At 45.1% G+C, this 23,190-nt stretch overlaps 2 protein-coding genes across 4 annotated transcripts in view; both read left to right on the plus strand.

The window, feature by feature from the left end:
* The first annotated feature begins 121 nt into the window (after positions 1-121).
* Positions 122-4,593, plus strand: LOC143211956 (nudC domain-containing protein 3). 2 transcript variants are annotated; one of them, XM_076430144.1, is made up of 5 exons: positions 122-145; positions 694-825; positions 929-1,523; positions 1,625-1,813; positions 1,897-4,593. In XM_076430144.1, the coding sequence occupies exons 2-5, from the start codon at positions 734-736 to the stop codon at positions 1,990-1,992; spliced, it is 972 nt and encodes a 323-aa protein (XP_076286259.1). In that variant the 5' UTR covers positions 122-145; positions 694-733; the 3' UTR covers positions 1,993-4,593. The 2 variants fall into 2 exon arrangements, with proteins under 2 accessions (XP_076286259.1, XP_076286258.1); XM_076430143.1 differs by lacking the exon at positions 122-145 and adding an exon at positions 478-619.
* The window catches only part of LOC143211957 (uncharacterized), a 27,471-nt gene continuing 8,593 nt past the window's right edge, over positions 4,313-23,190 (plus strand). Inside the window, exons 1-2 of one of the 2 annotated variants that reach the window (XM_076430146.1) lie at positions 4,313-5,022; positions 18,325-18,448. In XM_076430146.1, coding sequence (XP_076286261.1) covers positions 4,897-5,022; positions 18,325-18,448 — 250 coding nt within the window. In that variant the 5' untranslated portion in view covers positions 4,313-4,896. The remainder of the gene's footprint in view (positions 5,023-18,324; positions 18,449-23,190) is intronic. The other variant, XM_076430145.1, reaches the window with a different exon arrangement.

Here is a 23,190-nt window from a genome sequence, read left to right on the forward strand (position 1 = left end):
TTCTAGAGGGCGATACAGGTTATAGTTTTCATAAAAATTTGTTTCCCTGCGCTTTCATTGGTCGTCGATTCGCTGCTGTGAAATAGCCTACCAATGCCTACCAATCGCTAAACTCTGTGTGCGTGTGTGTGGGATAAGAAATCATGTAAGAAATTTATAAATAGTCGAGAAAACCTTGCGCCTTGCACTCACTTGCACTGCACTACTGCAGTCAGTGATGCCAGACGGGTCACCTTTCCTCGCGCATGCGCGGCGATTTTAGCCTCAGTAAAGTACGATTCTCGAGAAAATGTGGTACCTTGAGCGCCCCGCAGAATTTTAAGAAATTGATATGATTTGATTATGAAAAACGAATGTATGACAAATGTACTTCTGTATATTTTGTAACTCGTAGGACACGTCCTGGAGTCTTTTTGTCTGGAACAGATTGTTTCGGTACATTCCCGCCGATATAGCTGCCTCAGGACTCTGCTATATACATCATCGCCTCATCATATTTAGATACGTTACTGTTTTGGACGCGCATGCGCGAGAAAAGGTGACCCGTCTGGTATCACTAGTGCAGTTATGAAGGCGTTACTGTAATGTAAATTGTAAACACACAACAGAAAAGTTATAGGTTAAAAAAATATCTATCAAATGATTTATAAAAGTGTTTCATGAAACGCTAATTATTCAATCTTATTGTTTCAGGAACACATTCGATAAAAATACGTGAATAAAATCGACCGCGATGAGCCTAGACTACGATGAAACACTTTTAAAAATTTTTTTGAAAGAGAAAGTCAATTTCTTTGACACAATTTTTGGTTTTCTTCATCGAAAGTAAGTGATGATACCGCAGCTAGATTTATCCATACATTTTATATTTTTCGTATAAGATACATATGTTATCGGTAGAAAAAACTGATCATTCGTTCGATTACAGTACAGATTTTTACGACGAATATGGTCCAGACAAGAAATCGGCTCTTCCACCTGGAGAAGCGGAGAGGGTGGTATTAAACAGTTTTAGGAAATGGAAGAACATGCCCAAGTTTCGGTATTCGAGTAGAGACCCGCAGAAAAATCATAATTCGAATGTACAGACTGTCGAGAGAACCAAAGACGACGCATCAACGGTTGTGGAAGAAGCCATTCCTCCAATTGTACAAGAAGCTGATCCTCTGGTTTTACAAGAAGTTGAAGTAGAAACTAGCGTAGAACCGCAAATAGTAGACAAACAGATTTGTTCGGAAGGCAAGGATAAAATTTCCGATAGTTATAATGGAGCGGCGAGGGATAGTTATACGTGGTCGCAGTCCATTAACGACCTGGACATTCTGATTAAACTGCCTCCTTGTGTAAAGACAGCGAAGGAACTCACAGTCAATATAGAGTCAACGTTTATCCAAGTAGAGGCAAGAATACCGACGGTTGTAAATAGTGGTTCGACATGGCACGTCATTTTTACTGGAGAGCTCTGTCATAAAATTAAAAAAAATGAATCCGTGTGGTCGGTTGTACCTGGAAGACATATCAGCGTACGTTGAAACACCGATTGATCGAGCTGGTTTCGTATTGTTGCAAGTTGCAATCCCTAGAGTTTGTTTACATAAATAAAAGGTATCTTTTTTTATTTTAGATTCATTTCGAGAAAGCCTCTGAAAGGTGGTGGGACGCGTTTCTCGTCGGTGAGCCAAAAATTGATTTAAGTAAAATTGACTGTTCAAGACATCTCGACGACATGGGATTAGAGGAGCAAATGAAAGTTCAAGAACTAATGTGGAATCATCAGCAGAAACTTCTTGGCAAACCAACATCTGAGGAAATTGTGAGCATAGCCTTTGTCTTCTCGTTTTATACGAAACGGAAGGTTCCACAGGTGATACGTAATTGTCAATTCTTTATTTACAGAGAATGGAGAAGATTTTGAAAAAGGCATGGAACGCGAAAGGGTCCCCCTTCGAAGGCACACCGTACGATCCCTCGGTTCTAAAGTTTAGTAACTAGTTCATGCGATTCGTATTCGAAAATAAGCGGTAGTACTTAACGAATCATTTTGTATATCGGTCGAAGAGCTTACGCGCGTACGAACCTACATATTTCTAAGTAACTGCAAATCACAATGTGTTTCCATGCTTTGGCGCAAATGGACTGATATCTCTCAAAGTACTTTTTCATATTACATATATGTACTCGTTTATGAGAAACGGCGGTCGAGTTTCATTGTCTACATAAAATCACGTATTTATTATTAAATCGTTTGATAGTACATCCGAGAAGAATTGTTCGTCGTATGTCTTAAATTAATAACATGGAAAAATTTACCTGCAGAAAATATCTGTTCTTATCTTCGATATAAACATCTTTTTCGAGTAGGCGATACTTTGAGAGGTAATAATCCGAGTTAGGGTTAGTAAATGAAAAATTTTTGTTGCATTTTAAGAACAGTCTGAATCGAAATCTACAGATTGAAAATTTATTCGATACACTCCGAAAAGTGTATATTGAAACTGGAAAGCTGTTGAAGGGTAAATATTAATGTATAAACGACGAGTTAATCTGTCCACCCTGGTTAATATGTTCATTTTATTTTTGATTAGAAACATCAATGGAATATACAGTATGTTCTTATAAGAAATTCCATCCGGCCACCTATTCGGGATCCTATCGAGAAACGAGTTCGAAACAAACGGAAATAACGGAACCGTGCTACGATATAATAATCTATGTATACGTTATTAAGCCGTGCATGTTAAAGAACTATAAAGATTCTACTTCGTTTATCTTGTTGATTAATATTCCATTCGCAGAATTGTTAGAGAAAGAATTCTTAACGGTACATACGCAATTGCCCAATTTGTTTACAAGAAACACGAGATTGCACAGAAATTTTATGACTTCTGTTTCTATTTATACCATAAAACATTTACATATTTCTCTTCGAACTATGTTGTACTTTTATTGTTCAACACATAAGTTGATGAATAAAGCTTCAGAAGGATTAGACCATTGTGTAACTATATTAGGTTGCCCGAAAAGCTTCTTTGGCTTTTGATCAATTGAAAAAATTCCGATTTTCTTGGATCACGCGTGTTCTGTTACCGTAGTTGCTCTCCGCGGTGTAATCATTGCAAACGCTCGGTCTCCGAACATCATAATGCATTGTACGCACTGATTGTTCGACGCAACATTCATCCAACTATATAGACTAGTCAATTTCCGGCGAGCAATTAAGGTCGAAGTGGCATTAGCCGCGCAAAAATTCCTGGTACCTGCATGTCCGCGATTTCATGAACCCGCAGGCACGCGGGTGGTTCTCGCCGGTGATCTATCGTCGACAGGTATCCAAGAGAAAGAAAGAGAGAGGCGGGGGGGGGGGGGCAGAGAGAGAGAGACAGAATTACCCACGGATCAATATTAATCAAAGACGGCAAAAAGGTGGATCTCGCGGTAGCCAAGGCTGCCGAGGATCTGCGAAACGAACGAAGAGTCACGCAGAATGCAAGAAATTCCTCGCTTTTCCCCGATGTAGACACCGTCTCGGTGGTGGTGGTGGAACTGTTTGGTAAAGGAACAAGGAAGGAATGCTTTACGATGGTAGCAGGTAGACAGTCGAGCACGACACGCTGTTCTCATTTTCCGTGCATCCTAAATATTTATTAATAAGTATTACCCGGTACACATATCGATTTGGTCTTCAATTAAGCTGTAATTTGAAAACATTTACAAGTATATATGTATATCGTCTTGCTAATCGTCTCTACCGTATAATATTGAAAATCTTGATCTAGTAAAAATGGAAACTCGCTTGGGAAAACGATTATTTCTCAAGCCTGGTTCGAAATATTGTTTGATAAGAGCAGCACAGAATTGTACGCATCGAGGAATTCGCGCACATGCATGCGTCGAAGTCTCCGGCGCGGCGCGGCGCATCGATGGACTGCAGGTTTTGCTGCATCGTGGTTGCAGGTTGTAGGTTGCAGGTTGCAGGGAATGCGGGACACGCGTTCGAGAGACGTTCCCGAAGGAAAAATCGGTTCCCAGGGACCCACCCACCCACCGTGCGATTCCATTATCCCGCGGGGGCAGCCAATCGGCGGGTTTGTGTGCGCGAATGTGGACGAGCGTGAGCAGAAACGCATTCGCAGCGTTCTCGGTTCTCGATCGTAGCTTCGTTCGGCGTTGGAGCACGTCCGTTGAGCACCGCTGCGGGTAAAACACAGGTAATATACCTGCCCGGGGCTACGTGCATCCCCACCTAGGGTCCGGTTCTCTCTCCTTGGTCGACTCTCGGCCTCTCGGCTTTTCTCCGAGGTGAGTCGGGCCGTTAGTGTCGTTGTCGTAGGAGAGAATGGTAGTAATGCGTATCGCGGAGTATCGTGCACCCTGAAGGACGTCCTCATCGTCGAGCGAGCCGCTACCTGCTGCCTTGTCTTCTCTTCTTCTTCCATCGAACGACAGATCTCGCGCGGTGTTTGCCAACCCACGATCCTGTGATCCACGTTGATCGAGAACGCGCGTTCGATCCGACCGGAGAAGGATATTTCGCGAGGCTGGACCGATTCGTGAACGGTTCGTGACCTGTTTCGTGTGGATACTCCCCCCCCTCTCTCTCTCTCTCTTTCTTTCTTCCTTTCTTTATCTCTCTCTCTCCCTTTCTCTCTCTGTCTCTCTCTCTCTCCTCCCTTTTCATTCGGATCGCGGATGCTCGACAACCTCGAGGACGACGACGACCTCTGTTCTCGACATCGTAGCTGCTCTCCGGTATCGTTACAGTGGTACCGTGTTGGGTGAATTTAAGCGTGGTGTGCCGCCGATAAAGGGAAATCGGTAGATTAGAAGAGAGAAGAGGAAACACGTTGGTTGGTTCGAGAGGAAGAAGAAGAAGAGGAAAAAGAAGAGGATACCAAGATGCCCTGTTCCGCGGTGACGCTGTCCCTCGCGACCATAACCGGTATCATTGCCAGCGGCCTCCTCGCGATCGCCTTCTCCACCGACAACTGGCTCTACACCGAGGTCAAGCGCGCCCAAATCCAGGTTCGTAAGGACCAAATGCTCGTTACAAATGCATTTTTTGATTCGAGAACGTCCCACCGCACGCCCCCCGGGCCCGCCTATGGTCCGAGTCTGCCACGTTGGGCCCAACGAGAGATCCAACTCTACTGTTAACCCCGTTATTTAATGGACAACGTGTTTCCCTCGCGATTTTCTTCTTTTTCTTCTGGGCCTTGGCTTCGTTCAGCGACGTCGCTCGATTCCACGATTCGGTATTTTCGTCAGATTCGGAAAAAATTCTGACCAACCGACAACTGGTTTTTGGCTTGGACGCGACTGATCTTCATTGCTACATAAATGGAGGTAAAACGGTCGGAATTGAAATCTGTTTATAAAAGTACCGATAAAATAATGCTTTAAAATGAAGTTAACGCTTGTCCCGTATTTCATCGGAAATATGGTCCTGGCGTGACCGATTTCCAAGTTGGTGAATTTTTTAATGTGAAATATCAGGCTCTTGTTGGACATCGAAATTTTGCGCTTCGATGCGAGTTTATTTTCGTCGTAGAAAAACTGGTTTCGATGATCGTGTCGATGATTGTGTCATCCCGGATGCTGGATACACCTAGTACCGTGCGTGCACGTAGGATATTTTAGCGAATTCGCTCATCGAATCTGTTTATCGTTCGTGGATGTTGGGAAACCGATCCGAGATTTTTCCGATAATTCTTTGCGAAGCATCGAAAGATTGAAAAATTGAAAAGACATCGTTATTTGTTCGTTTTGATTTCCACTTTCTACGGCACGAGGATTTACAGGCCGAAGAAAGTGTCTCGGTTGGAACAGGGACAAAATTTCTTCGGGTTGTCAACGGCGAACGAATACCGTGGGACACGATTCGATTAATAACACGTTACACGGACGAATTACGGTAAACGCGTTGGAAAGTTCGTTCGTCCCGTAACTAGTTCTCTGTTGCCTACTGGTTTCTTTACTTTTTCAGCTGTTCCAACTTGTTATCGAATTTTCGTTGCATTAAAATTATTCACTGAATGCGAATTAAGGTCGGCGCACACTAGACCGCGCCGCCGTTTTGACTCTCTTCTTCTATGTTTTACATCAGGAATGGGCAAATTTTTGCTCGATCGGAGTCATTTTCAAGGGATACGGCACTACGGCCGCGGCCGCCACGGGGAGCGAGACGCACGGCCGGGAGAAGTGGGGGAGGGGGGGGTATATCCCTTGAAAATGCCTCCGATCGAGCAAAAATATGCCCATACCTGATGTAAAACGTAGAACTATGAACTACATAGAAGAAGAAAGTCAAAGCTGTGACCCTAAGTGTGGATTTATAGTGGAGCAGCGAGGTGAGCTGTACGGTGAAAAAAAAGAAAAACAAAGAAAATACATACGTACTTTTTCATTAGTATGTGTCGAAATGTTGTCACGAATGTTGGTTTGTTTTCACCGCGCCGCTATCATCGATGCTCGCAGCTCCACTATAAATCCACACTTAGAGTTTATCAAGTTGATTGGCGGAATGGAAGAATTTGAAAGAAAATCTCGCTGGCACGAGAGGGAGCCCGTTAATTCCGAGTGTCTAGAAAATTGCTATATATGTTCTGATTAAACGAGCCAGACCGGAAGTGGAATCTCCTCGGCTTCCGTCGTCCTTGCGACAGGTGAACGTTCGGGTCGAAGGTCAAGTTCATCCTCGAGGGTCTCGCGAGTCTGTTCGAAGGAAGATGTTCTCACGAATCTTTCGTGAAATATTCCACGCGGAAGCCGTACCAGCCATCTTTACAGCGAACGATACCGTTTTTCCGTGGCAACGCGTAGCTTCGTAGCAGATTCTCACTCTCGATTCTCGTGAAATTATTCGTGGAAGCGCATCGTTGCTCCGAACCCTCTACAATTTCAATAAAAATCTCACTTCGAAACACTGATACATCTGTGAAAGAATTTTCTTATAAAGAAAAGTGATTCAACGAGCCTACGAGAAAAAATTATGAGACCGTACCCGTAAGTAGGTACGTACAGCGATTTAAGTCGCGAGAGATTTCAGCAAACGTCGAGTGCTACTTTTACAAGATAAATCTACGGAATGAGCGACAGGGAGTTTTTTTCCCCGGCTAAAATATGTATCGATTCGCGGGACAGGAATGAATTGCATGCCGTGATTCTCCTGTAGAAAGTACGGTATTACAGAGATGTTAGTTTCGCGATACTTTCGAGCACACAAGTCTTTACTTTCGTGAACTTGTTTTGAAACAGTATCTCTTCGAGCGAGATTTCTCAATGATTCGTTGCTACGAGCGAACATTTCTTCTTGATCTCTATTTTTAAGTACATACACAGGTACACCACTCTGTCGGAAAGAATTCATACTTCTAAATTCTAAACACTGACACGTTTCATCTTGGCAGGTAGGAAATTTCTTGGCGTTTAGGGGTTGATCGTGGGAAAAATGCGGGGCTTTTTCCGTGTCATTCCGCACGAGGATCGTCAGCTGTGGAATTTAGCCGCGAATCATTTCGGTTCGGCCCTGGGCTTGCCTCGGTCTAGCCTCCGTCATCCACGTTCCGCAGGAACGATCGACATTCCAAGCCGCGCCCATTTTCAGCGCGTTGACTCGACAAGTCTCGCGTTTAGCGCAGCCCGATGCCACGCGCAATCGTGCACGCGCTTGCTCTCCTTTACAGGAATCGGTCGCCGGATCGAGACAACCGGAGACTTTTCTCTTAAAAAGTGCCGGGATTTCGTAGCACGCCGCTTTCCTGCGCCTCCTTTATTTGGGATCCCGAGGAAAAACCGCCGCGCCGCGCGCCGGATTGATTCTGCAGCGGGAACTTTCCTGCCCGATTCAATGGAGAGTTGTACGAGCGACGCTGTTCGAACCTGTCCGGATCCACCTTGGTCGCCTAACTACCCAAACAATAATGCCTGGCCATTCATAGACTCGAGCTTCGATAATTCGAGCCCCTATTGTACAGGACAGGTTTATTTATTTCCTTCCTATACGTCGAAATAAAGAACCTCGATACTCTGTCGCTCAAAGTTTCCTTCTATCGGAACACGCCAAGTGTTTTTTCTTCTGAACCCGTGGGAGACTTGTGCAAAATAAATGTGTTTAGAGTTTGCTATTGTCGGTGTTGAGTTTTTCAATTGCACACGTGACAAGCGTCAGTATATCTAGACGGTGATCTCAGTCATAGCGATAGGCGTTGAAAGAATCAAGAGCGAAAAGGAGTTGGTAAAAGAGCTCGAGCGAGAAACGTAGGTAAAATTGAAGGCCTCCGGAGTGAGGTTGTAACGAGAACAAAGAGTTGCTTTGGCGATTACCGTGATCCGGTTCGGTTAAAATTGGTGGAATATTATTCGATCGTATAGGAGGCAACATGCTGGCTGTATGACGTACGCCGCTCTGTTATTTCTAGGAGCTGGAGCCTCCGGAGCGCGTTTACCTTGGCGAGCGCAGCCGGTGCTCGCGCCCATTAGAATAAAAATGTCGGCTCGACTCCCCCTTTTGCCGACACTGGACGATCCGTACAGTTATGTTACTTGCACCATCTCCTTCTTCAGCCAGGTGAACGATTACACCTTTCCCGACGTGTTTGTACTGTACGTGTACGTAGAATGTAGACTGTAGACGAACGCCAGATATTCCAGGGACGAGGATACACGAGGACACACGAGGACACACGAGGATCTTGTCTGTCTCGGCCGTTCGAACCAAATCTCCCCCTCTTTCGAGCTTATTTGGCAGAGGAATCTCGTCGACCTCTGCACTCGTTTCCCTTTCGTAATATCCTCCACCGTTCCTTTTTCTATTTCTGCAACCTTCGGTCTGCTGTCCCCCGTTTTCACCGATTCACTGTCCAACAGCCAAAAAGTATTTCGATTCCCACTATGCGATTCTTATAGAGTTTTCCGCGCTGATTCCGAATCTGTTTCCATTTTTTTCCTATACGTCCAGTTTTTGAGAAAATGGAGTTTAAAAAAAAGACATATTTTTCAACTTTAAACAAATATTGTGATGTTATTATAAAAGATATTGTATTGTTCTTTACAGCAAAAGATTCTGTAAACTTTCCCGAATACAGTGATATCCAATATTAATACATTATGATTGTTTAAACATGTTTAAACAATGATTAAAGACGGAGAGACACCACTTTTGCACCAATTTTTGCGGATATTTTCGAATTTATCTCAAAAAATTAGGGTCCAGCGGAAAATCGAACTATACCACGCGATAGAGCAGACTTTTATCTTGAAAAACCCCCGTTTGAAGTTTGCGACATCGACGTTTCTTTCGAACCAGAAAGCAAAATATCTTTGCCCGACATGAGTTTCCGCCAGTGGCGCTCGGGACGGGATACGGCGCAGCGACGGGATACGGAGCGGCGAACGACTGTTCTGGTGGTGAGCGCCACTGGTGACAACTCATGTCGGGCGAAGATATTTTGCTTTCTGGTTCGAAAAAAACGTCGATCATGCAAACTTCAAAGGGGGGTTTATCAAGATAAAAGTCTGCTCTTTCGCGTGGTATAGTTCAACTTTTCGTTGGACCCTTATTTTTTGCGATAAATTCGAAAATGTTCGCAAAAATTGGTGCAAAAGTGGTGTCTCTTCGTCTTTAATCATTGTTTAAACATGTTTAAACAATCATAATGTATTAATATTGGATATAACTGTATTCGGGAAAGTCTACAGAATCTTTTGCTGTAAAGAACAATTCAATATCTTTTATAATAACATCACAATATTTGTTTAAAGTTGAAAAATATGTCTTTTTTTTAAACTCCATTTTCTCAAAAACTGGACGTATAGGGAAAAAATGAAAAACAGATTCGGAATCAGCGCGGAAAACTCTATAAGAATCGCATAGTGGGAATCGAAATACATACTTTTAAAAAGTTGAAATTTGTTGGACAGTGATTCAACGGTTTAGGAAACGAGACTCCTAGGCGGTTTATTCTTTCGCTGTTTACTGGCCAGAATGAAGGATTCATTTTCCACCTGTTACAATTTTCTTACTAAACCATTCGATTGGTGATCACTAAAAGAAGGGGTTGAAGTAAATAAATCAGCGGGTGGGTGGGGTCTAGATAAGGGTAACAAAGCGAGAACCAGGAAGATCAGCGGCCGGATACCAAACGATCGCAGATATCTCGTCGGTAAAAATCAGGCTGCCACAATGAGACAAAGGAGCGTCGTTCACACGTGCAGATCGAGAAACCTTGTATCTTGAGAACCTCGAGAGCCTTGGTTTTCGATGGTCCAGTGCTCGTTAGCGTTCCGCGAGGTGGTCACGCTTCGGAGCGTTGGTTAATGCTCGATGGATCCACCGATTCGCGATCCTCGACGTGACTATAGATCTCTCGCACTCGTGTGTCACTTCGGGCCTAATCGATCGCGGACGAGTCGCGTCGCGATCGGATCTCCTCAGTTTTTGCTGTGTTATTCGAACACGTTAATTCGCCAGAAACGTTTATTCGAGTTGTTGCCGAAAACGATGCCGCTTCGACACGATACGCGATTCGGGCATTCCGATGCGCGGCGACGGGTAATCGGAGTCGAAGGGAGCCGATACGACACGACGCGAACTTGGCCCTTGCGAAACTTCCGTTCGCTAAAGGAGAGCTCGATCGATTCGACGCGATCGAGCGACGCATTCCGATCGAGCGACGAAAATCCTCGGAATTCGTTGCGGAACGAACTCGGTTGCGTTAGAGGCGGTTCTCGGTGATTCTGGCCAATTCTAGGTGGCTCTCTTTGCCCCCGGAACATTCTGAATTGCCTCCGAGGGCCAGACCTGCGCAAATTTCATTATAAATAATTGATTTCGCATCTTCAACGATAATATCGATCAACATTGAAATTGAAATCGTTTTTTCTCGTCGCGACGCGTTTCAAAACGCTAATTCTCCGAAGAGGAGAAGGAAACGACAAAAATCAGGATCGCGAAATCGCCATTGTCTGCGTGCAAATTGTACACGTGTCGCGGCAAGGACGCGTCGACTGTTCCTTTAGAATTCGTGGCCTGAATCGATCTTCCGGTTATGTCACGATTTCTTCAATGGAGGCGCAATTACACCGCGGCCACTGCAATTCCAACGGTCGTTGCCGACACAATAAATACATGCTCGCACGAATTGTAATCGACTTGCGCAACGCTCCGAATGCCTCGCCGCGCCGAACGAAATTGTTGCCGCTTTCAAAAACGATTCTGCGGACGCAGCGTTTCTTTAAAAAATCGCAGCAACGTTTGTGGGAGCCCCAGTACTTTGCAATCATTCCGAAGATAACGTAATCACGAATGTATCTTAATCTCTACGAGCAAAGCGAATGCTATTCCTCTGCGCAAGCCATTTTGCTAACTGATGGTCATGTGAACATTCCACCGTTGTTTGATTCAATGTTAATTCAGCTGTGAGTTAATTGTACTGTCAAGATCAGCAATATCACACTCGTTTAAAATGTGGATGTAAAGTCGGTGATTCCATTGTTCCTATCCACAACCTAGGAGAGAGTTGCATTCGCGTACAGTTGCAAAAGCCGTCTAAAATTGACTATGAAAATGTGTAAATCTTCCTCGATGTTATTAACACAGATTAGGCGATATTAAGGAACAGTTTACGACTTGTTTCGAGCGTCTTCTACAATTTGATTAGAAGCAGTTATTAACTCCGCTATTCTGAGATCTAAATATCTAATCCCGTGCAGCGTGCAGATTAGATGATCTACATTCGATAACGATGGAAAAATTGATCGCCTTCGCCCGCAGCTTTCGATCGAGCAACGTCACGATCTACATGTATATTATACAGTATACAGTATAGAAATTCGTTGCACCAGACTTATTCGAGGAACGAGCGGAATGTCGTTTTCCGCGAGAAACCTTTACCCTGCCTGCCACTTTCATTGTTGCGCAAACCGCTTGTCTAGCTATTCAAACAGCCGTAGACCATTAAACGGTGGCCTCCCGGTACAGTCGTGTCCGTGTATTTATCACCCGGCGCGGCGCGGCGCGAGATCATTTTCATAAATCGTTCTCGACGCTGCGCTGGGCGATCGCTCGCGTGGACCAACGGTTAAACTCGATGCCTCGTTGTCCGAGAATTTGATTTTTGCATCGTTACCTTGTCAGTGCTGCTTCGAAACTGAACGAGCAATCGAAACGGTGCAGAAGGTTTCGCGCCCGACGAACACGTTCCTCGCCGTAAATATTTACCGGCCGAAGAAATTTGCGGTGTAATCAGACCGATGCGCGATGTCTCGCTGAAACAATCCTTGAGGCTTGTATTTTTGCGCGACCCGACGACACAATGAATCGACTCCGGCGATCTTGGCAACTCGTAAATAGACTGCGGAAGTTGTGCAAATATGCGCCGCTGGTCAAATGTTTGCAGCAAGCTGCGATTTCGCAACCGCGGAACGTTGTTCCGATCGATGAACGTATTTACGAAAAGTAGCAAACGCATTGGTTGCGTCGTTATGTCCAGGACTCGCCAGAATGTCCACGGGGAAGATTTTCTTAGCAGATAATCGGGGAGGTTGATATTTTCGTGGGAAACGCGCGTTTCCGGCCGCGTGATTTCCGAACAACCATAACGGATGATTACGCGAGGAAAAGGAATGCTGGAAACAGCTGAGAAGTTGCATCCCCAGTCGTTTCCCTGATGGACGCAACGAAATTATATTCCTGGCTCCTGGGAGTAACGGGACCGTTCGCGTTCGTTTCACGTTGTACATAGCAGGGAAAATTGTCGGGAAGTTGAAGAACGAACCGAGTAAACCGTGTAATGGAGACATAAAATTCGCGAAGGGTTGCGCGGTGTCTTTCACGAACGTTTATTCCCCGAGCCGCGTCTCGAAAAGATGATTGATAGGTATGTATTAATTAAAAGTGGCACGTCGCGCCGCGCCGTTTCATTCGATCTCTATCTGCCGTTGGAGGATGTATTATCGGCAAAAAGATGTTTCAATGACCGGAATGAAAGGTAATCGCTCGCTGCAAGGCCGGGGGAAAATGGTGGACGCGGTGCCAGCGGAAAAACGGTCATCATCGGTGAATCGCGAAGGAATTCCGTTCCACCAAGATCTACGGTAGGCCACACACTGCAGAGACGACTTCGGGAAAAAATTCAATGTTACAATTGGGAATTGACACGTTCGTGGAATTTTTAACCGATAAATTCTGAAACTTTCATGGAAAAAAACCAGTGGCAGCCGTAAACGAATTTTGGACGTACAACAGATATGTAGTTGGGACGCGTTCCTACGCTAATTGTAAGAAGCGAGTTACGCGATTGTAATTGCTAGGCCGCGGTCGGTTCAGTGCGTAAGGGTGTTGAAAAATCGTTATGAAAGTTGCAGCGGGTTTTACCTATCTCGTGGTTTGCAAAACTGAAATGTTACATAGGAACGAGTTCCACGGTGAACGGTGTACCCGCGATTTTTTCTTCTCTCGCGAATTCGTTGCAGATAAGCCGCGTTCAATTAACGCTTTCGACTTACGTACGTAGGACGTAGGACATTGAACTCGGCGCGAGTATGCTTTTTTTTGTTTTAGAAATCCGTGCTACCGGTTGTCGAAAACTGGAAAAAGTCTTGGGAACACGTTCGCTGGATTAATTCGCGATGGAAATCTCCCTGATTTTCTGGCTCTCGTTTTGCGCCGCGATACGATACTGTTTTTCGTCTTACGTAAAGCATCGATCGTTGATCCAAGAAAATTGAAAGTGTTGGCTGTGGATTAGCTCAGCGAACAAAATCAAAAATAAGCGAAGCTACGTAAAATAATATAATTAATAAAAGATCTCATCGTATCTTAGCAGACTTTCGAAGGAACTCTACACCGACATCGATCGTCGACCTACGCATCGACGTACGAGGGAGTTACGAGCTGCCATATGCCGCCCACGCGAGCATATTTCGCGCTTTATCGTACGCAAGGTTGTTAACATTGCCGGGCGTTATGTTCGCTGCGACACAAGTACATTAATCATCCAGGAATTGTCCGTTCAAATTCTACGTATGTATCGAGTTCCTGATAATTCTTTGGACGTTCTATCGACGCGACGCGCGAGGATCTGCATTTTTTTTTTTTGCGAGAATTCAGAATATTCACAGAAACGGGGTGCGACAGAAATATTAAAACGTAAAAACAGTAAGAAATAAAAAACAAGAGTAAGAGGCGTGGAGTCCAATTAACGCACTTTCATCGCGATATACATATACATACTAGATTTCTCTTGAAATTACCGCGGGACCGTTTCACCTGGAGGACGAGGCGGAATCGACCATGTTAAAAAACAACGCACAGTGGCGCGGATCGGTAATAATCTGGCCGTTTAAATGATCTCACTATTAATTTTGACATTGGTCCAGTTTGCAGGTGTAAAAGATCGAAAATCGAAGAAACTGAAAACTGAGAAACTACAACTACAAGAAACGGGAAAGCAAACAGGGAAATTTTCGGAAACAAACGAAGACTGTTTTCAAGATTGATGCGAGTTCGGTTGTGACACGGTCCCGATGACGATTGGTTTTAAAATTAGATTGCAAGGGAAGAATGAAAGAGATGTTTCCAGGCACTTTGCAATTCCCATTGAACCGCGTTTTCCTTTCTATGTCAAAGAAATCGCAGAGGCAGGACGATGTTCCCGCGCTCGAGGCGAGCGGACGAGCGGAGCCTCGGTGGCGAAACAACCGCGTGAAAGCAGATTCGAGCGACCTGGTCGCGACCTCTTGTCATTTTTCAACCACCTGGCCGATAATATTACCGGGAGAGAACGACAATCGCGTAATTTCTGCTCTCCTCCAGCCTAGATAACTTACCCGCCGTGAAACTGGCGATTCGAATATTCGATCTCTTACGTGTTACCTTGTTTCCTTACGAGAGGTTATCGTGAAATACATATGTATACGTAATTGGTCACCAGGTACTTTGTAATAAAATATTGCGGATTTTATGTATTTATGAATGCGTAAACCATAAAAATGGTTTAAACGGAACCCGATAAAAATCGCGGTTCCGAAACCCGCTCAGAACGTGCATTAAACTACTAACGCAACTCGTGTGGCAACAAGCGGAAAAGTGGGTAGAAAACGAAGGGAAATTTCGTGATTCATCTAGAACCTTGAAATGTACGCGCGGTGCGGCGTACGCGATCGATAAAACGATGCAAAGTAAATACATATTTTCCCGACGGATCGATAAGACGAGGAAAAATCGTGCGATCGTTGGCAGCGTGGTCGAAAGTTCATCGCGCGTTATACAGGGTGTATAAAATGTAATGGTCATCCATCCTAGGGGTGAATCTACACCCCTGGATCGGTGGACATTTGTAAGAGAAACTTGCCGCAAAATTCTTTATAACAGAGAAAATTGTTTAGCGACGAATGTCCCTTTAAATTTCGTTTGTCTCGAGGCACGCACACGATTATGTTCTGTCTCATCGACACGGTCTATACGTATAACTCCACACAATTTAATTTTCCAAGAACTTTAACAGGTTATATATCTCAATAACTGTTTGTTTGCAACATGTGGCTTCTTTCAAACTTTTTCTCTTCTGGATGGAGTAGGAGGTGTTGCTGTAAAAAAGAACTTCACCAACAATTTTCAAATTTACAAATGTCCACCGATCCAGAGGTGTAGATTCACACCTAGGACTAGGACGGATGACCATTACTTTTTATACACCCTGTACATCGCGCCGCGCCGGAAAGAATGCTGCGGGAGGCATGGGTGTATCGTCAAGGTTAAGAAGATCTTCCAACTTGCAACACGCGACCATTCGGTATCCGAGCGATTATCGCATTGTGATCGGGGAAAACCGTGGGACGCGGAATCTCTCGGGTTTCCTGTGCAACGAACGTGACTCTTCTGCATGATCGATTGACACCAACAAACCTAATCCTGTATGCCCTATCTTCTTACCACACACGACAGGATATCCCAAGAAGACACGCTCACGATGCGATCTTGTAAATGCCGTGATTTTGTTTTAGCAATCAAGATTTTTCATTTATTTAGGTTTCGACCATAACCGCACTCGTACGTAATTGAATTTTTCATTTCCGGTCGCTAGAAAGACCGGAATCATGATAACAGTCCCAACGAATGGAAACACCGTTCGCACGCAAGAAAAAAAAACGTAGAATTGGGTTGTACATAATCTGAGTTTCCAGGGGTATCCTCGGCGTCACGTCGCGTCGCGTCGGGCCATTTTGTAGAAAGTGCAACAGCGATTTTCTGACGGGTGCACTGTAGAAAGTGCAATAAGCTGGAGGTCGCTCGCGAAATGATCGGCTACGCGCGCGGTTTAGCCATCTAACGCGAGCGCAGAAAGAAACGTTTTCCACGGTCCGTTTCAGATCCACGTTCTAATGGCGACGCTCGTATCCCGTGTGCGTGCGATCCGTTTTCCATCTGAGGCTGATTTCACTGTTCCCGACTCCCGAGGCACTGCACCGGCAGCAACGAGAGATCGTATCGTTTCTCGTTTCTCATTTCCCGTGGCCACCGCGGAGATCGTTCTTGGGTACGGACACGTTGATGCGACGATCACGGCCCGATCACGGCCAATATAATTATCATCGTTCGCCTAACGGGCCCTGGTCTCGCTTGGCGATCAGCGTGTGTCGCGTTTCTATCGCAACCCTGCACGTGGATCAAGGCCGACACTCGAGAGTCGCGCGATAAGTCGACTACCGGCTGATTCACAACTTGCGCACAAACTGGGCGTGACTTTTTCACCGGCGAGAAAACTATGAAAATGATGTGTGGCCTAGATTAGATCGAGTTCTTTCTGTTTAGTAGTTTCGCGGTAATAAAAATGTGTGTTTCGTGAGTTCCAACTCTGTGTACGCGGCCGAGTTTCTTTTTCATAGAATCCGCGAAGGAAGTTTGTCGTGTTGCCGGTAGTCACGCGTCACGCACCTGTAAAACACTACGCGACAACGTTTTCTTTCACAATACCGCCGCGTCGGAGGACCACACCTCGCGGTCCCACGGCTCGCTTTCATTGAAATCGCTGTCTTTTTCCCAAACGTTGCACTCTCGTTGGTGTCCTCGGTGAAGCGTGTTAATTGTTCGGGCGAGTAAACGAAGATCGTGGGCTCGGGAAAACGCTATCAGATTAAACGGTGCGTTGTTCGCGTTGACGCCGCGCGCCGAGGCGGTGACTGCTTCGCAGCTCCCTGACATTTATAGCTCGAGTTTTGAGTTTACATAGTTAGATTCTGTTAAGTGTAAAGGGGTTCACAGGTGTGTGCTACCTGTCGTAGAGAATCTAAAATTACATTGAATTTCGAGGGCGGCATGCGAGGTGCATCCTCGATCGCAAGAAAGCCCGGAACTTGAGCCGACACGGCTGAGTAATCGCGCGCTCTCCGCTCTCCGCTCTCCAGGCCTCCTTCTAGCCGAGCGCGAGCTTCTTCGTTTCTTCAGGAAGTTCCTCCGCATAGAACCTGAGAATTTGTAACGCGAGCACCGTTTCCTTTCTTTCCGCAATTTCCGTTGTTATCGCTTCACAGCTGCGACACACGCAATCGCCACAATCAACATCGTTTCAAAATCCGCTATTTTGGAAACAATTGATTTCCTAACGAATTTTGAAAGAAAAATGGTGTACTTCCCTCCTTGAAAAGGACGATTCCTGATGATTCGTTTCAAGTCACTTTTCCTTTTGCGAAAATCTTCCCCGCGACTTTGCTAACAAGTTGTCAAGGAAAAACACGGACCGATCGGAACACGGCTACTTGGACAGCTTTGATTTGGCGTAAAGGTGCGCAAGCGCAATCCCCTGAAATAGTTTCGTAACGAACGTGCTGTTCCGATCATCGATTCGCAAAGGCTAACATGCAAATTTATCCGTTCTATCGTCGTTGTGAAACCGGGGCTTCCTGAAATTGACCAGCCACGGTTCGCGTCTAATTTCCTGTAATCTATTCGCCGGTGTTTTTCGCAGCTGCTTTCGACGAGCTGCCCGATCGAATGGAAAACCGTTCCCGCGCGAGCCACGGGAACGTCCATTCGAAGCAAGAACGATTCGCAATCGTTACTTTCCTACTTTCTAACGATCGTAATATGTATTCGTACGAGGCGGCTCTACGCCGAAAGGATTCCCTTTCGATGGTTTTCAGCGTGCGACCCCACAAAGATTTATTATTAAGGCTGAACTCGATCGATTCCGAAGCCGTTTCGAAGCGTTTCGATATTGTTGTCGATGGAAATCGATACAGTATCCCGTTGCATAGGGCATATCACCTATGCGGAATCAAAGGGATCGTTAACGGCGCGAATCATTTGGATAAATTGTGCTGTTGCAGCAATATGCAGCCAAGCATGCCGAGCAGAGCCACTTGGTGGAGCAAATGAATACGAAGTACTACTATTACACGAGGACGCAGGGGCTCTTCAGGATATGCTACCCCAAGGAAAGACCGCCCACTGGTAAGCACGAAAACAATCTTCGTTTCAATTCTTTCCGGTGAACGTTTCGAGTACATATTAATTCATCCTATATACATATTGTATATGTATTGTTACGGAAGTTTAATTTATAATTTTCGCGTAATTTGAGTAATTGTAGAATTAACAATCCGAAGCCGAACTGATCGATTGCCGGTGGTTCGGTAGTCGATAGATGAAACGCGAGGGTATTTCCAACAGCATGAAATTGGGGATTGAAGCGGAGCCAATTGGTGGATTGAATCCGACAAATCGCTGTAGTTATCCGATGGACGCTGCCCCGGGACTTTCTACGTTACGATACCGTAATGTCGCGGGTTATCCGCGGCCACGTAATAGGTTAAGAGTTTAGAATCGATGGTTCGGTTGCACGCAGTTCGCTCAGAGAAAGGAAACGCGTCCCGCGAAATAGCTCGCGTGTACGCGATGGCCCAGAGAAACGCGTCTTCCGTCTTTCCAGGAGTTTGCTCGGTCAACGTACCCGATCGTTCATTTTTTCTAACGAGAAATATTAATCCTGCTAACAGTAGAGAGAACAGAAATAGTTTCTGTGTGGTTTCGGTGTAGCTCCGCAATCGTCCACGATCTTGATCTTTTTGCTAACGGAGAGAAGTCAGGGCACATCAAAATCGCATTTACTCGAGACTCGGCCACCGTTAGACCGTGAACGCTCTGAATTACTTAATTCGCAACGAGACCGAGGAACCTCTGATCGTTTTTACAAGGCGAAACCCGACGCTTCAGCCCGTCGCGTCACGTCGTTGTCGTCGTCAACGTTACCTCGATAAATAGACCGTTGCGATTGTAATTGCATTTATAACCACCGTTGCTTGCAGTTCCTTCCCATCCAATAATTTCACGAATAAAAAGACGACTCTTGAACAAGAACAGTGGAGGCAGAATTTTAAATTGATGCCGCCGCCGCCGCCGCTCTGAAAGTAGGTTCGCGTAAACTCGGAATTTCGAGTAATCACCTTCGAAAGACGAGAAACTGACTCTATCTGAGAACAAGACTCTATCGTCTAATCCTATCAGGATAGAGAAGTGAAACCGAGTTTCACCGAATTTTCAGCCGTTCACTCCAGTTTTCATTCCATTCAGCGTTGATCCTGGTACAATAGTTGGACAAATGGAAAGTTCGTTTGCATAATAAAAGAAACCGTGTTCGTGAAAGGGAGCCAAGTGCAGCACCTTCACAATAAACAGCTGAACGTTTCCCAGTCGTGGCCGTGTGCACAATGAGCGTTATCGTTTTCAGCTGCGAATGCCAGAAACGCGATCGTTCCTTTGTGTTGTACATAGTATTAATACATAGTACGTACGCGTCCCGCGCTCGAATGATTTATGCTCGAACTGGCGAGGATCGTTCGATCTATCCCAGTCCCAGAATAACATTTCAAGAAACAAACAAATTCTCGGTAACTATGTTAAACCTGTCGCGGCAAAGAGACTTCGAAGATAACAATAAGTCGACAGCGGCATTATGCGAGCCGCGTAACTATGATCGAATCACCGCACCTGCGCGTACAATCCACCCTGCCTGCCATTCATAGATATACGTATGTATATTCATGGCTATCGTAAACAAAGTAGCAGCAGTTGAATTATGCAGTCGGCGACGGTGCTGTCTTTATGGTTCATTGTGTCAAGGAATCTTGTTTCTTGCGAGGAGGATGTGGTCTCAACGTTCACGACGGTAATTACCCGATGATCTTGAGGATATTCAAAGTTTTTGCTGCGATTGCAAAGATTCCATAGATCCTACGCCGGTAATAACAATCGCAATCGTGAACAGTGCCGGAGCAACGGTTCTTCTCCCTCCTAAAGAGAAAGCACCAAAACCACATGTTCGGTTAAGAGACGATAAAATAGGACAAACGTTAGAGAAAGAAGGAAAAGGGGATAAAGTCTAGCACAGTGAAAATCTCCCAGACTCGTAGCCGTACGAGACAATACGCTTTATAATTTGCGTAAACGGCAACGTGATCGAAGATTGTGAAAAAATGGAAGAACGAGAACGAGACACTACACCGTCGCGTCGCGCGTCGAATAGAAAGCAACTGCGGGATTCTTGAGAATCGGAACACAACGGTGGACATTGTTCTCGTGGTTCGGCCGGAAAACAATCGACATGATCGATACATCGTATGTATCGTCGCTTGTACCGTTCTTCGACCGCGAGCACCTTATCGGCTGCGACGTTCCGTTTGCTTCCGGCGCGACGCGCGACTTCCGGCTGTGTCTTTGATTTATTTAGCGTGCGTGAGAGGTCGTCGGTCCCGATAGAGCGAGAAAAGGGCCCCTTTGTTGCCAAGAGTGTCCGTACGGAATACGGAATCGTTAAACCAGCCGATTCGATTGTATAAGTCGTACCAAATCGATGTCGCTAATTCAGAATTAAAAAGAAGCGAGAAAATATTATACAACGGTCGACGCATCCTGACGCAACAGAGTACGAATCGAACGGGGATTCGAGGTCGGCGCGACGGACAGGCAGAAGCGAAAATATTCCCACCTTCGGGCAGAAATGGTCCTACAAAATAGAGGTCAGGTGTACGCGGTCGCGCGATGCACGGCGTGAAAACGTGAAATATTATATATTTCGAGAAACCAGGCAACGACCGGTTTCGGGGAATTTTTATGTGTTCGTTCACTTTTGCCCCTTCCTCTCTTTCTTCGTCTTTTTTCCATCAACTCTCTTATCCGGTCGTAATTACGAAGTCGCGTCGACCATGGGACAAAGTCTGGTCCTACCAGTCGTCGCGACGCCGCGCCGCGCCGACGCGCGACGGTTCCTCTTCCGGAATGGCGCATGGCGGGGCTGACGAACACGGCTCTCAACTGGTGTTGTACAGTTAGCCGAGAGTCAACGATCTTGGCATGGCGCCTCGTTTAGGCGAAACTAGATTCGAAGAAGGCCGGGGAAACGAGTGCTGCCACCGGCTGAATGTCAAATATTTCAAACGGTACGAGAGTCTACGCGACGCATCCCCCGTTGACAATCGACGTCCTGCCATCGATCAACCAGAATTATCTTACCACGATACCGTTCTTCTTGTCGCCTCTTTGAAATTTTCGGACAAACGAAAAATCAAAATTCAGCCTAATGCTGGCAGTTATCTTGAATCGCACGAAAACTCAAAATTGATTGAAAAGCAATCATGAATCTACGCGTAACTATTATTATTATACGAACGATAATTACAATCGGTAGTCGCTAGCAACAAAGGCGTCAGCTCGAAGCTTCTCACAAGCCAGAGATCTCTGATTCAGTAATTTTTATCTCACCCAGTATCTATAATATCTATTGTGAAGAAGTTCATTGACTTTCTCTCAAAACACACTTGAGAATAGATGGTCAAGGTGTGTCCCATATTTTCTCCATCAGCGTGCAAAACGTAGAATCGAGTAAAAATTCAACAATGTTCGGACACTCTCGTATTCACCGGCGCGGCGCGGCATGTGGACTATTAAATAGAACACGGAGTAGAAAGACGATGGCAGTCTTGTTGTGATTCGCCATTCAAGGGAAAAGAAGAGTAGCAAAGGAGAAGGCCAGCCGCGACGCGACGCGGCGGCTCCGGCTTGCGACGACAACGCGTTGCAATTAATCCGATTGCAGTTTTCTCTGTCGGGATACCGAGAAAGACAGGAAACCGTGAAAGCATCGCGACATTAGCCTCCGCGACTTTTTCTTTTCACCCGGCTGTAAAATGCCTTTCGAAAGTAGTATTTCGTGGATTAGGAATGGCCAAAGAGTAAGTACCGTTGTCCATGAAAATGAAAAACCACGACCGACCGGCTACGAGTTATGTACACACGAGCCGCGTGTTGCATTCTGGGTCACGTGCTTTTCGATACACGTGTACGGATCCTTTGGGTTTCTATTTGAAAAAATGCGCTTCGATGTATGCACCGGAACCCTCGATTCAACCCTTAACGTTTCATTTACACCGCATTATCTAGTTAACACATTATTTATACAGTGGCGATGATTTCATAGTTTTTCAAAGCCCATGGCTAAAAACCTTTTGGTGGATTTCTCAACGGTAACGTCAACGTATGAAACGGAAGATTGTTTGCTTTGTAAAGACTTCAATCTTGGTGAGAAAATTGTTTGAAACTATATACAGGGTGGCCCACATAACTCTGAACAGCTCAATATCTCGAAAACTATGCCATCGATTTTAAAGTTCTTAGTCTTAAATTGCATGGAACTGAAGGGCCTTTCTGACCACATAAACGTGAAGTGGCCTCCCTTCCCCTTTAACGGGGGAGGGGAGGTACCTTTGTAATTTTAAATGGAACCCCCTATAAAATGTTACATATTTAGATTCTACAGGAAAAAACAAGTCAATTTTGTCTGAAACATTTTTTTGTCAGATACTTCCATGATGAGATATAACAGTTTGAAGTTTCGAGTTGTAGGTACTGGAAGCACTCGGAAATAGCGTTATGGAATTATACGCGCTTGAGTCCTTTGCTTATTCGTGAAAAAATAAAATGTACTTTAAATTAAATGTTAAAAATGTCCACCACGGGCTTGTAAACATAAAAAAAACGCGGGTATAATTCCATAACGCTATTTCCGAGCGCTTCAAGTACCTACAACTCGAAACTTCAAACTGTTATATCTCATCATGGAAGTATCTGACAAAAAAATGTTTCAGACAAAATTGACTTGTTTTTTCCTGTAGAATCTAAATATGTAACATTTTATAGGG

This window comes from Lasioglossum baleicum, chromosome 9 (genome assembly GCF_051020765.1).
Source record: "Lasioglossum baleicum chromosome 9, iyLasBale1, whole genome shotgun sequence".
NCBI classification, from domain to species: Eukaryota; Metazoa; Arthropoda; class Insecta; order Hymenoptera; family Halictidae; genus Lasioglossum; species Lasioglossum baleicum.

Excerpts from the sequence above, each read along its gene's own strand:
- LOC143211956 (XM_076430144.1), top strand. The coding sequence starts at position 734 with ATGAGCCTAGACTACGATGAAACACTTTTAAAAATTTTTTTGAAAGAG. Across the intron at positions 1,524-1,624 it reads TACCTGGAAGACATATCAGC|ATTCATTTCGAGAAAGCCTC; the intron begins GTACGTTGAAAC and ends TTTTTATTTTAG. Across the intron at positions 1,814-1,896 it reads AACCAACATCTGAGGAAATT|AGAATGGAGAAGATTTTGAA; the intron begins GTGAGCATAGCC and ends CTTTATTTACAG.